This window comes from Pseudorasbora parva, chromosome 9, assembly GCF_024679245.1.
Source record: "Pseudorasbora parva isolate DD20220531a chromosome 9, ASM2467924v1, whole genome shotgun sequence".
NCBI classification, from domain to species: domain Eukaryota; kingdom Metazoa; phylum Chordata; class Actinopteri; order Cypriniformes; family Gobionidae; genus Pseudorasbora; species Pseudorasbora parva.
In genome coordinates, this window is record NC_090180.1 from 20,256,155 (window position 1) to 20,269,506 (window position 13,352).

The 13,352-nt window shown below is 37.7% G+C and overlaps 1 protein-coding gene across 4 annotated transcripts in view; it reads right to left on the bottom strand.

Moving 5' to 3' along the window:
- Positions 1-7,277: 7,277 nt before the first annotated feature.
- Positions 7,278-13,352, bottom strand: part of LOC137090334 (phospholipid scramblase 1) — a 29,272-nt gene continuing 23,197 nt past the window's right edge. For all 4 annotated transcript variants that reach the window (XM_067454276.1, XM_067454275.1, XM_067454274.1 and 1 more), the window contains 5 exons: positions 11,071-11,113; positions 10,769-10,989; positions 10,278-10,439; positions 9,445-9,606; positions 7,278-9,226 (listed from right to left, as the gene is read on the bottom strand). In XM_067454276.1, the coding sequence (XP_067310377.1) occupies positions 9,188-9,226; positions 9,445-9,606; positions 10,278-10,439; positions 10,769-10,989; positions 11,071-11,113 (627 nt within the window). In that variant the 3' untranslated portion in view covers positions 7,278-9,187. The remainder of the gene's footprint in view (positions 9,227-9,444; positions 9,607-10,277; positions 10,440-10,768; positions 10,990-11,070; positions 11,114-13,352) is intronic.

A 13,352-nucleotide genomic window follows, 5' to 3' on the forward strand; every position in this document is an offset into this window, starting at 1 on the left:
AGAGAGAGAGAGAGAGAGCAGCAGCACACGTGCAACACAAAATGAAAGCAACATTTTTAAATCGTAAAAAAAAATAGAAAAAAATGTTTTGTGTTGTTGCCCTTCATTTTATTACATTTACACTTTATTACAATAGAGATAGCCTAGCTTATATAAAAACATAATCAATAAATACTTTTTTAAATTTATTTATTTTATTCAGGCTACCTGCAAGAGCCCAGAGGACTAAGAACTAGCCTACTAAATATTGGTTTGTAGATTAATTGATGCATATTAATTCTAAAGTGAAGGTCAGTAACCCACTTACTCAAGTAACTATACCGAATGCTTCAGAAGGAATGTCTAATTATTTGGATCAGTATTCTAAAGTAAAAATAGGATAACTCTAGTAATGATAAGTCATTTAAGCTTTTGAGGATTTTGTACGTTTTGTTTTTGTTAAGTTTAGGATTCCTTTCATTAGATAATACTTGAGACATTGGTTGGTTACCATAAACTTTACTTTAGAATAATTATTAAAATAATTAGTAATTAATTTAGAAGGATGTAGTAACACAAAAACCTCAAACAGCTGTGACGTCTTCAGTCAATATTAAGGAGTTCATGCTTTTCTCTTTAAATCCAAGCAGTTCACTTTTGAGTTGTTCATAAGGTTTTAGATAGCTAATGACTTGAGTGTTACTGATATAATAATTATTACTAATTACTAATTACTAATAATTATTTTAAATCAGTATTCTAAAGTAAAAAGCAAGATTCCCTAGTCATTACTGAAGTCACTGTAGCTTTTGAGGGTTTTTTTGAGGAGTCATAATAGGTCACTATATTGTCAATCCTCTTATGGGGAATGAATAGCATCAGGTTATCAGATTACAACCAACTCTTATTATTATAGAAACCATTGTTCTATAAAACAGTGTCATAAAAAGATCAATAAATGATCTTAAAGACTTGCTTCTTGTTTCAAGCTACCCTCAAAACAAATGTTGGTCTATACAGTTAGCGCATGTTAAGGTATCATAAGCGTGTTCTATATAGTGTTAACAATAGGCAAAAGTTTGTTTTGAAGTTGTGAATTTATTACAAAAAAGTTGATTGATGACAAACTACTATAAATTGCATCAAACTACAATCAGGAATGCAATGACAGACACACACTTGTAATGTTATAACTTGTTTATTACAATTTGCTCTCTAATTTAGTTGATGTACAACCCACCAGCTCTATAAACGTCAATTTCACCTCTTTAAGCCTTTTCTGTGCCTAATATTTTGGGATAAATCTGTTGCAAAGCTAACTTGTGCTCTTGTAAGTCCAGAAGTGAATGTGAGTCTTAAAATAGCACACTGATAAAGTGAGAACTTCAGAAATGCACAGGAGGCACACAGCGACCATGACATTCTGAACGAGGGTTGAGAGTCGAAAATAATTTCCAGAAAACATATAGATTTATACTTATAAAAATTTGATGCGTAAAAATGTATTCCGGTTATCGATTCCTGCGTGTGGGGAAATATATTTATATTTTATTCAGAATGCACAGTTGGAAATATTAAATATATTTAGGAACATATCAGCAGGTTCAAGATAAATCCATGTGGCAACCTCCCCCATGTTTTATACAGAATTAACTTAATCTGCTATTCCTTGACTGGCCACTAGGAACAGGCTCCAGAAGGGAGCAGAATCTCATTGAGCCCCATGTTAAAATGCCCACCTTTACAGCAGAAAAAAAAAAAAAAAAAACGTTTACAGCCTGGTACAAATTGTGGTTTTGGTCTATACGGCTTATTTTGCCCTTCATGACAACTGTTAGGGGGGTGATTTTTTTTTATTACTCATTCGTTTACATTATATAAAGCCATACAGTTCTGCATAAATTAAGGGAGTGGCCACTTTGAGTGACATGTGGATAGCCATTTATCCGCTGTCTGTTAGTCATCACGTCACTTCAGCTCCGTCCACGTCCTCTTTGCCCATTTTCTTTTATCTGGGTGTGACGTATTGCAATTGTTGCCATGTTCAATGTGTTTCGCAATGTCTACTATGTTTAGTAGGCTATGTAATCACTCAATCATAGCTTCTGGTAGATGTTTTATCAGGGGGCGATAGTGGGGGTGGGCTGCTTAATGTGGTGGGGTGGTGCTACGGTGGGGCAGGGATGATATCAAAACCCCAAAAATATTATTGAGAGTTTACATACCATGAGAAGAGACTTGGCCTGTTTTCAAGTCATGCATCTCTGGTTACTCAAGTAACCTTAGTTCTTTCAGAGGATGGAATGAGATATAGTGTTGAAAGCTGACTTGTTGGGGAAACTCCCCCAAACTTACTGCATAACAGCTGCGTGACACACAAGAATGAACCTCAATGCTTACACAGAATAGGTTTGTTCTTGCATGTCTTGAGGGACAGAAAGCTTTTAGATTTCATCAAAAATATCTTACTTTGTGTTCCGAAGATGAATGAAAGTCTTATGGTTTTAGAACAACATGAGGGTGAGTAACGAATGACAGAATTTTGTTTTTGTGTGTGTGAAGTAACCATTCAAGCTAAGTCTGTGCTGAGTTATTGCCTTTGTATCTTTCGACTGAACGACAGCATACAGCAAAAGCTTAAGGTTTTTACATTTGCTTCCTGCTCTTAGGGAACCATCAGTAATCTCTTGATCTCGATCTCCTGACATTGTGTTGAAAGCCGATGCATTAGGGAACATATAAAATGCCTGCATTGTAAAAATAACACTAAAACACTACCCACAACTAATATAAGAGTAAAACAGGACTGAATATACATAGCTTATGCCTTAAGCACCATTCAATGCAGCACCAAGACACGGTATTAGATAGTGTGGGGAGGTGATTGAAGCAACAATAATATAATTGGTGCAGTTATGGAGGGGGAGGATGGGTGTGGTGACAAGCCTCTCAGCCATCCAATGGCAGCTCATTACATTTCTGCTGCACAGACAAAACATGTGGAGTCAAAGAAGGGATTTTTAAGGTTATAGAATCTAACAAAAGTAATCTCAAAGACCACCCTGCTGCTAAGCAAATATCCTAAATAGACATACCCCTTAACTCGTGTAGCCAGACCCCCAGACTGACGGCAGAAGGTCTGGACCCTATCACAGCTTTCATTGGTCAAGGACTGCCCACGTTTGAAAGACCAAACGCAACCGATTCCATTTTGTTCCACGTCATGTACATTTTCAGGGGCCTGAAAATGTAAAGTCGGTGTCCCTGCAATAACAGACCAGCATGCATATATAATAATAATAATAATAATAACTTTATTTTATATAGCGCCTTTAAAAGCAGCTTCTCAAAGCACTGTACATAAGAACATAAAAAACACAACAAAATATAACTGTGTATATATATATATATATATATATATATATATATATATATATATATATATATATATATATATATATATATATATATATATATATATATATATATATATAATAAGAAGTACAGAAATTAAAAATATAAGTAAAAAAAAAAAATAGCATTACATAAAAGCTTTCCTAAAAAAGAATGTTTTTAAACTGGATTTGAATATGTGCAACGAATTTGCATTTTGTATCTCTACAGGCAAGGAATTCCAGAGTTTAGGTGCAAGATTTGAAAAAGCCCTATCCCCCATAGATTTTAGGCGAGTGACAGGGACAGACAAAAGTCCAGCATTGGTGGATCTAAGATTTCGAACTGGGGTGTATGGTGTCAAAAGGTCAGTCAAATATTGTGGTGCCAAATTATTTAATGCTTTGTATGTCAGTAGTAAAACTTTAAAATCAATCCGAAATTTAACTGGCAGCCGGTGCAGTGATTGAAGAATAGGTGTAATATGATCTCTTGCACTGGTTCCAGTTAAAATGCGTGCCGCGGAATTTTGAACCAACTGCAATTTATTGAGATTGGTCTTTGGAATTCCAGCCAGCAAGGAGTTACAATAATCAATGCGTGAAAAGACGATGTGTTAATAAGCTTTTCTGCCACAGTAAAATTTAACATTGGACGCAATCTGGCAATGTTTCTGAGGTGAAAGAAGGATACTTTAACAGTGTTTCTAACCTGTAAGTCGAACGTTAGGTTAGGATCAAATATCACCCTCAGATTTTTTTAATTTGTCTTTAAACTGTTCAATGGAGTCATCCACCTGTAAGGATGGCGGCTACATTCTGCGTAAATGGTGTGGTGAACCAATGAGCATGACTTCGGTCTTATCACTGTTAAGACAGAGAAAGTTCTCAGACATCCACTTCTTCACCTCAGACATACTTTGAGACAGAGTAGAGATATCAACATCAACATTTGATTTTGAATGTACAAATATCTGAGTATCATCAGCATATAAATGAAAATTAAGACCAAGCGACCTTAAAAGTTGACCAAGGGGAAATATATACAGACTAAACAGCAATGGACCAAGTTTTGATCCTTGAGGAACACCTGATTTCTCCACTCCGACTTCAGATCTTGAACCCCCCTATACAACAAATTGTTTACGGTCAGAGATAAGACTTGAACCAGTTTAAAGCAATCTCAGAAACACCAAAGACATGCTCAAGACATGAGAGTAAAGTACAATGATCAATGGTAACGAATGCCGCACTGAGATCAAGTAGAATCAAAATAGATATATAACCCGAATCTGAGGCAATAAACAAATCATTTAAAACCCTTATCAGTGCTGTTTCAGCACTGTGCAACTTACGGAAGCCAGACAGACTCAAATAGTCCGTTAACAGTCAGGTGAGCTCTTAATTGAGAAGCCACAACTTGTTCTAAGATTTTCGAAAGAAAGGGAAGGTTAGAGATGGGTCGGAAATTTTTAAGGTTGTCAAAATCAGCGTTATTTCTCTTAGGTACTGGGGTAACAGCAGCAGTTTTAAGTGCATCTGGTACCACACCAGTACTCAGAGAATAATTGACTATACTCAGTACAGCAGGGCAGAGAGATTCAAAACATGACTTAAACAAAATAGTTGGTATGGGGTCAACAACGGAAGTGGTTATTTTCATACTTGAGACAATGTTACACAGATACTGTGAGTCCAAAGTCGGAAAGTTGGAAAGTGGAACACCAGTAAATACATAACCATTTGATGTGTTGACAGATGACACTTGTACAGTGTCAATATGATTACGTATGTCCTCAATCTTGCTGTTGAAAAACTTAAAAAACTTATTGCATAGATGAGCTGAAGCTGGCACATTTGACATATTATTCCTATTTAGGAGTTTATCGATAGAAAGAGTTGCTTTGGGTTATTTTGCTGACTTGTTATCATTTGTGAGAAATAGTCTGACCTAGCCGATACAATTTGTCCCTTATACTCAACCAAACTGTCTTTCCAGGCCTGGTGGTGGACAGTTAAGCCAGACATACGCCATCTATGCTCAATTTTACGACAATGAGCCTTGTAGGGTCGTAGTTCATCAGTGTACCAGGGTGCATTTCGCACAAATTAGACAGATCGAGACTTTAAAGGAGCAAATCTGTCCAAACCAATAGATAAAATTGAGTATAAGCCAGTTACTTTGTCATTCAACTCCTCAGATAGCAGACCACAATCAATTGAAGAATTTATATGATCAGAGAACTCGAGAGGCTCAATGGATCTCCATTTCCGATAGCTTATAGTGCGTGGAACAGTTTTGTTTGTAACAGGACAGACCATATTGAAGAAGATCGCCCGATGGTCAGACAGACCTAACTCTCTGGTACACAGGTGAGAAACAAACGATCAATTTACGATGACGAGATCTAAAATGTGGCCCTTATTGTGAGTGGGAGAATCCACAAGTTGATGTAATAAAATGAGAACTTGCTCGAATTTAAGGATCAACACAAGTGCACAAATACTCAGAACAAGACTTTCAAAAGACTGAAACTGAGGAACAGCCACCGGACACAGGTTTTGTGGATGTTTATACAACACAATGATGCCATCACCTCTGCCAAAGGATCGTGGGGAGTCACATAATCCGTAGCCGTTAGGGGTCATTTCATTAAAGAGAAGGCCATCTGACGATGTCTCATTTCGCCGTTCTACAGGCAAATTATTTAAATGAACACCAGTAGGTCTCCATAGTATCTTTCATGGTTTGTGCAGAAATGTCGGATGATAGGCATAGTTTGTGGATGTCAAAAGGATGTTAGACCTACTTTGTGATGATCGATGAAAGTATCGCTCTGGTCGCAGTATTCCCGCTGCACGACAGCGCATACGCGTGTCATTCCCCAACACAAAGTGCCGTTTGAGATTCAACAGCTGACGTGCAGTGTACATAAGCGCCATGCCAGTAGTCCGCGCCGACGAAATTCACGCCAACAACCGCAGATCTGCAAGTGCACGTCCTGAATCACGTTAAGATACACAGTCCCAACAACGCCCAGAGAAAAAAGCAGCAATCCAACAGATAAACCTTGATTCAACATCACCGCAAGGAGGGAAATGCAATCCAATTATAACTCGTCGTTGCACATTCGAAAATGCAATTGTTGCACTAAAAAATAAAGTAATCCGGAGAACGGAGCAGCAGCCACACGCGCCAACGTACCCCTTCAACCAGATCCAAGTTCTAAATATAAATTATTCATTTAAGAGCGTTGAGCAATCTTTCAGAAAGAGCTTCAGTGGTCTAATACAGCAATCTCAGGCGTCAAACCAAGGCTGTAACTGTCATCAACCTCAATCATCTCTGGAAAGATTTGCCCTGACAAAACATGGTCAAATCATTGAAAATGGTCTGAATCTGCTCCGCAGACAGCTCCACATTCATTGAGCATGAGTCTTAAATAATTTCCAGGAAAGTGATGGACTGACAAGAGGGTAATCTAGCACCTGGAAAGCGTACCACCCATAGGGGCGGCCATTGCTAACCAAGCCATCACCTGCTTTTAGCATCCCATTGACTCCCATTCATTTTTGTGTCACTTTGACAGTGAAAAACTGTACATCTGAGGCCTTTAAATACTCCATTTGTCCATTGTTTATTTCTAAAGACACACAACAATGTATAAAAGGCTCAATTACCTTGTATCTTACTCTATCGCCCCATAGAAGCATAGGCTAAAGGATTGCGTCATAACCAATGCGACTCTGTCGCACAGTAGAGAAATTACCGTATAGACAGGAGGAGATGCTCGCAGGCAATCTTTTACTGTCTATGAGGCAGTCAGGGATACGTGGAGACATAAAGTCCGATAAAGTCAAGGGAGAAGAATGAGAATGACGAATGAGAATGAAGAATGACAAAAGCAATGGGACAAAACATTTAAACAACGTGATTCAGATTTCACTTTCCACACCTACTAGAAGACCTACAACTTTCAGACAGGTTGCTTGCGTCACATCTACGTCGTCAAGCTCAGTCTGAGCCTGCGCAGTTCACTCAGCCATCAGGAAGTGAGTGCTTCTAAATGACTTCACAATTTGCCGTTGAAGTCTATGGGGTCGCTTTGTCCATTTCTTTTACTGTCTATGGCTAAAGCTTGCTGGTTTACATGTTCACTGACAGACTGTCCACAAGCTCAGGTAGTCTGACTGGGGTTTAAGTGAAGACTGTTGCAGCAGAAGCTACGTGCCAGCTGCCGACAACATAGAGTGGGGAGTAGACACGGTGCAGGAACATTCTCGTCCTCGATACTGATGCACGGAGCTTGCGCTCTGCAAAACAGGTTTGCATACCTTTACATGTGGTACACAACACACAAACATTTCTCTGTGCCCACCACAAGTGGCAGGGGGGCTGGTCAAACGTCTAACTCTTTTTATAGGTGGCTCTTCTAGAACGCACGTCTCTCTCCTCCTCAGCTTCTGGCTGTCAGGAACTTGGCTTTACTTCCACTGGAAAACCGAATGGTTGGCGACCTTGTTTGACATGGAAATGGTAGCTTTTGTTGGGTCTCTGGTGTACTGGAGGCTCTAAGTCACCCCATGCCCCGTGCTTGGGATAAGAGAATGGCTGGGGTGTCTGTCTGAATGCTGTCCAGACAATGATCTTGAACGTGCCCGATGGGGAGCGTCACCTCGCTTTGGCATGAAGTGAGTCATCATTTTAAACAGCATGTCTCGCTGTTACATAGGCTTTCTACTTCATGTGGGCTGTAGTGCGAAATGGCTTAGAAGAGAGGGATAAATCTGGCAACGCAATAAGTCTGCCGCAGATCCAGCTTCCTCACAGTGGCATTCTTCCAGATCAGGCTGGAGTAAAGGGGAAAGATTCAAAGGCAATAGCGCTCAGCACTGACTTCCTGCACTTGACCAAGCCTTCCTGCACTTGAGTGCAATTGGCCATTGCAGGTGCAATAGAACGATTCAATCATATCTGAATATCAGTAATTCAGTGTAGTGTTATTTTACATTTGATTACAATTTCTGTGCCTGAACTTTGTTCAGCTGTATTTATTTGTGTTATTGCTCATTTGTTTAATTGTGTTGAATTATTTATTGTTATTTTAGATAGTTCAGTTGTTTTTGCTGTGGAAATTATATCTTTTTTTTTTTTTTTGTTCTTTAGGTCTCAGAATATTTTATTCATTTATTTTTTTTCATGGAAATCAGCTCCAACAAAACATTTTGCCAAAAGACACATGGAGAATGTTTAACATGTTTTTACCTTACTGGAATTGAAACCCGGAATAGAAAAGCAATCAATAAGCACTAAGCAGAATCAGAATCGCTAAAATTCAAACAATACCCCTATGAGCCAGTCATTTTAAAAAGCAAAAAGCCTGGTTGAAGAATTACCTAAAAAAGAACACATGGTTTAAATCGACATTTCGATTAGTTAAACATTGACATGTTCTTGGGCTGACATGCTATATTTACAGTAGGTTTATAGTGGCACACCTTTCTTTATTTGACAAAATGGCCTGACAAACCAGATAAGTATCTGAAAAGGATGTAAAAGGTCATACTTTACTACTGTTAATAGTAACTATGAAAAAGGGGTGAGGGTGGAAGAGGAACATTGGAAGAATTGTTATAGTGAGGGTGAGAAAAATGGATATTTTTACACTATGGTGTTGTAATCGATGAATTTCTTATATAATTGCTTATCAAGAAAAAAAGAAAGAAAAAAAACATGTTAAAACTGTACAGCATTTGTAATAATTCAAAAGAAATACACAATGGAATTAAATTGGGAACAAATCTCCAAGATGGTTTCACTCTTGTTTTGGGCTGTGCTCAAAATACATGAAATCCTGTATATTAAAAATGAGAAAAAGACAAATAAAATTATTATGATTTACTACAGATTTATGCATTTATGCAAATATATAATATCTCAAATCTTATAATATATACTTAATGCAGAAGTATATTTGATTGCACCGTGATCAAATGACCGTGATATTCAAATGTAAATAAGTATTCTTAAACATTTGCATTTGCATTTGCACATGCAGTGTACAGTACTTACAATAAGAAAGCAGGCTCCTAATAGAACTGCTTTTATTTTAACATCCAAATCCATTGGAAATTGTAGGCCAAAGTTGTCTGCGTCAGTAAAAGCTTCTGCCTCAAATCCCGTCCACTGTTTGCTAATTCGACCAATCGCTGAGGACTCATCCAGTGACATCACCTGGCATGGCATAAGCATGTGACTGTTAGTATGATGAGCATCAGTTCACAAAAAAAGCAAGACAACTGATTTTTTTTAAAATATTTTATACATTCTACTATACACTACCCTTCAAAAGTTTCAGCCAGGCTGCATTTAATTGTTCAGAAATATTTAAAAACAATAATATTGTGGACAATTATTTAAATGATAATGCCTTTTTAATTGATAAAAATGTAATTATACATATAGCTTAAGCTTCCTCCAATCTTCAGTATTATTTGTGTTGTATATTCAGTAATATTTTTGTTGAAATATCAGGAATGTTGGATAAATGAAAAGAAGAACATCATTTGAAATTTCTTTTGTAATTTGTATTTTAAATTTATAACTGTGATACTTTTATTTTATTTTTGATGGCTTAAAAGTTTAGTCATCACTAAAAGAATTTTAAAAGATCTTTTAAAAACAAAGATTTTTACTTTGTTTACTGTCACTTTTAATCAATTTAATTAAAATTAAATAGAGTCCTTGCTGATTAAAAGTATTATTTTTTTAAACCATACTGACCTCAACAATTCTAAGTGTTTATTATATTATATTATATTATATTATATTATATTATATTATATTATATTATATTATATTATATTATATTATATTATATTATGAGAACATAATATTTACCATACCTCAAAAATAACATCAGAACAACATTTGCAGTCACAGAACGGCCCCACAATCTTCAGAACAGGTTCTTTTCTCTCATTCTGAATAGTGAACTTTGGCAGGAAAGGATGCCAGCTTTGCATTACATAACCAATAGGGCTGCCCGGAGGGCTTTGGACCTCCAGCTGAAATATAGGGCAACATTAGGATAGCAACATAGATAGGTATTTTTCAATAATTCAAATCCATTTATTTGAGGTGGGTATACCACAGTGGTTCTCAAACCTGTCTTGGGGAACCCTCACCACTGCACATTTTGTATGTCTCCCTCATTAGACACACCCAATTCAAGTCCTGCAGTCTCTACTAATGTGCTGATAAGTTGAACCAGGTATGTTAGATGAGGAAGACATACCCAGGAAAGGTTTGAGAACCACTGGTATACCAGAATGCAAAACAGTGTTATAATAGCCGAACTGTATGCATTGTGGTCATGGTGCGTGGTATACTATACCTCTTGCAGACAACAAGGAAAACAGCAGCTACCGCAGTTAAGGGGACGGGATAAAGTCATCACTTCCTGTCCCATGTTATTCTGGATATGAAGTAGAAAGGAGCGCACAGATCCACACAACATACGAGTACAGAAATCACTTTCCTCAGCAACAAAAAACACCTGCTGCCCTAAACTATTTTTCACCACATATTGATTTTTGGTCTCCCATCCCATGAGAACTGTTTGAGAAAGACAGCATTTTTGTTAATGTGACATGGGTTTAGAAAAGTGTTTCTTGAGTAATCAATGGTTTACATTACCTTCCATTAGTTCCACTTTCTGATGAACTAGAAGCTGGTCAACCTGTGATAAGCAGCATTGTAGAACTGTCATGAAAATAGGCATGTAATGTATTTGCACATCTAGCACATATTTATACATATTTGTTGCAAACCGAGAAATTATTATAAACACAATAAGGCTGTAAAAGTGGAATAGGTAGTAGTTTTCCTATTTGATATGATAATGTTTAATGTCCAACAACAGCTGCATTTAAAATCACATACTTCCCTACTATATCTGTAAACGTAACATGAACCAACAACAGAATAAACATAATGTGATATTTAATAAGCCTCAGCATGAGGCAGAGTCTGTGGCTGCACCTCAGCCTGTATTAGGCCCCGTCCACACGAAGCCAGAGCTTTCCAAATCTGTTCTTTTTTTTTTCCTCTTTTCAAGTAATATCTGCGTACACCTGAGATCACTGACATGACTCAAAACAATGTAGTATACATGCCAAGCCAGTGTGTGGCGCTGTAATTCTGCCACCGAAATACACTAAAAACTAGAAGGGGTAGGGCTAGAAGGGGTATAGCAGTGGTAGGAGGTGAGGCAAAATCTCACAATAAAATAACAGTAAATACATTTGCTACTTAACAGATGTTTCATTAACGCCTACACCTACCCCAATCCTATACCTACAGTAGGAGCCAAAATATGATGTTCTTGTGTTGACCACAGAGTGGCACTGTTGGTACACGATTGCTGTATATAGGTATGCTTCCTTTATGATGGAGGCAGGTGTTTTGACCCGGAAGGGCAAAAAGGTTTTTGACCTCAATAGCGGGGAACGTTTAAGGACACTTTTTTGTATTAAATGGACTGAGTACTCAATGAGACATTTATTCACGGTGTTTGGAGTTGGCGGGACCAATAAAACGGTGATCTGATGCAACGAAAAAATGGATTTTCTTGTGTTTATGTATATACTATAAACAACGTAACGCCAAGTGAGTCAACCTAGTTTCTCCGGGACCAAAACATCTCAGTAGCTTGTATTAGATTTAGCTTCTACACCTACCCTTACAATAATGCAAATACGGTAATTAAATGACACAATATTGATGTGCGCATGCCTAGTGCCCATAGTTGTATCCCTTTAGTCTTTCACAGTGCCGGACATAGTGTGTAGTATGTCAAAATATCGGATTCATGCTTCCAAAACGCTGGATCTTTGTGGACGAAACGCTGATACGGTACAAAATGTATACGTATACAGCTAAACTCGTTTCCGTGTGGAGGGGTCCTTCGTTTGTTTCTGTGGCTACTCATTTGCTAATCATGTTCAGGTGGTCATAATTTAGTTCCTCATTTACTCTGTTAAATATTCCCTGTTATGTTTATTCTGTTGTTGAGTTCACGTTATGTTTACACGAGGGAGTTGTTGTGATCATTATGTTTATTAGTAAAGTAATTTAATGTTCGTCTGAATTTTTACTACAAAGCCTTTGTGTTTGTGAGACGTACTATATAGAAAAAAATGTTTAGCAATCCGGAAGTAGTTACTTATTTAAAATAATTACCTACTCAAGACTATATATCAAGATAAGTAAAACCTTTAAAAAAAACACCACAAGGGGGCATAACCACAAGGGACGCTGATGTAATTTATTTTGTAGAAAAAATAAGATTACAAAGATTGTGGTAACCACAGATCTTACTTCAGACATTTACCAAAAAAACAAAAACAAAACAAAAACATTGACTTCAGGACTATGGAATGGAAAGTGCCACTCTGATAAGATGTCCTGAATATACAACGGTGCCTTCAAACCACATTCATCCATATAGAGGTGCAGAGCTAGCCTAGAAATCTAGACGCACCCTAGCGGCAGCAAATTTAATCTGCCCGCAAGTGTCGTCTAGGAACTCTCAATACGCTTCTGAGCTGTATTCCCCTAACTCTTACCGGACCAATCACATCGTGTATAGAGTCGAGGCCGAGTTGCGTTTGCGTGCTTCTAGTAAACACAGAAACTGGCGAACGGTGGCGGTCTTTCGAATCAGCTTTGACCGCGAATATGGAAGACTTGGAGTTAAGCTTTTCTCTGAGAAAAGAACAAAGAACGGCACTGAAGTAATTCTTAAAAAGGAAAGATGTGTTCGGGGTTTTGCTGACCGGATACGGCGAATGTTTAATCTATCAACGAGCTCTGTTTCACCTTCGTTGCTCTTGTTGGTGGTAGCGCTATCCTATCGCGTGCAGGGGGAGTTTGAAAGACAACCGTTTATCCCGCCCCTCGGATTGAGCCCTGTCTAT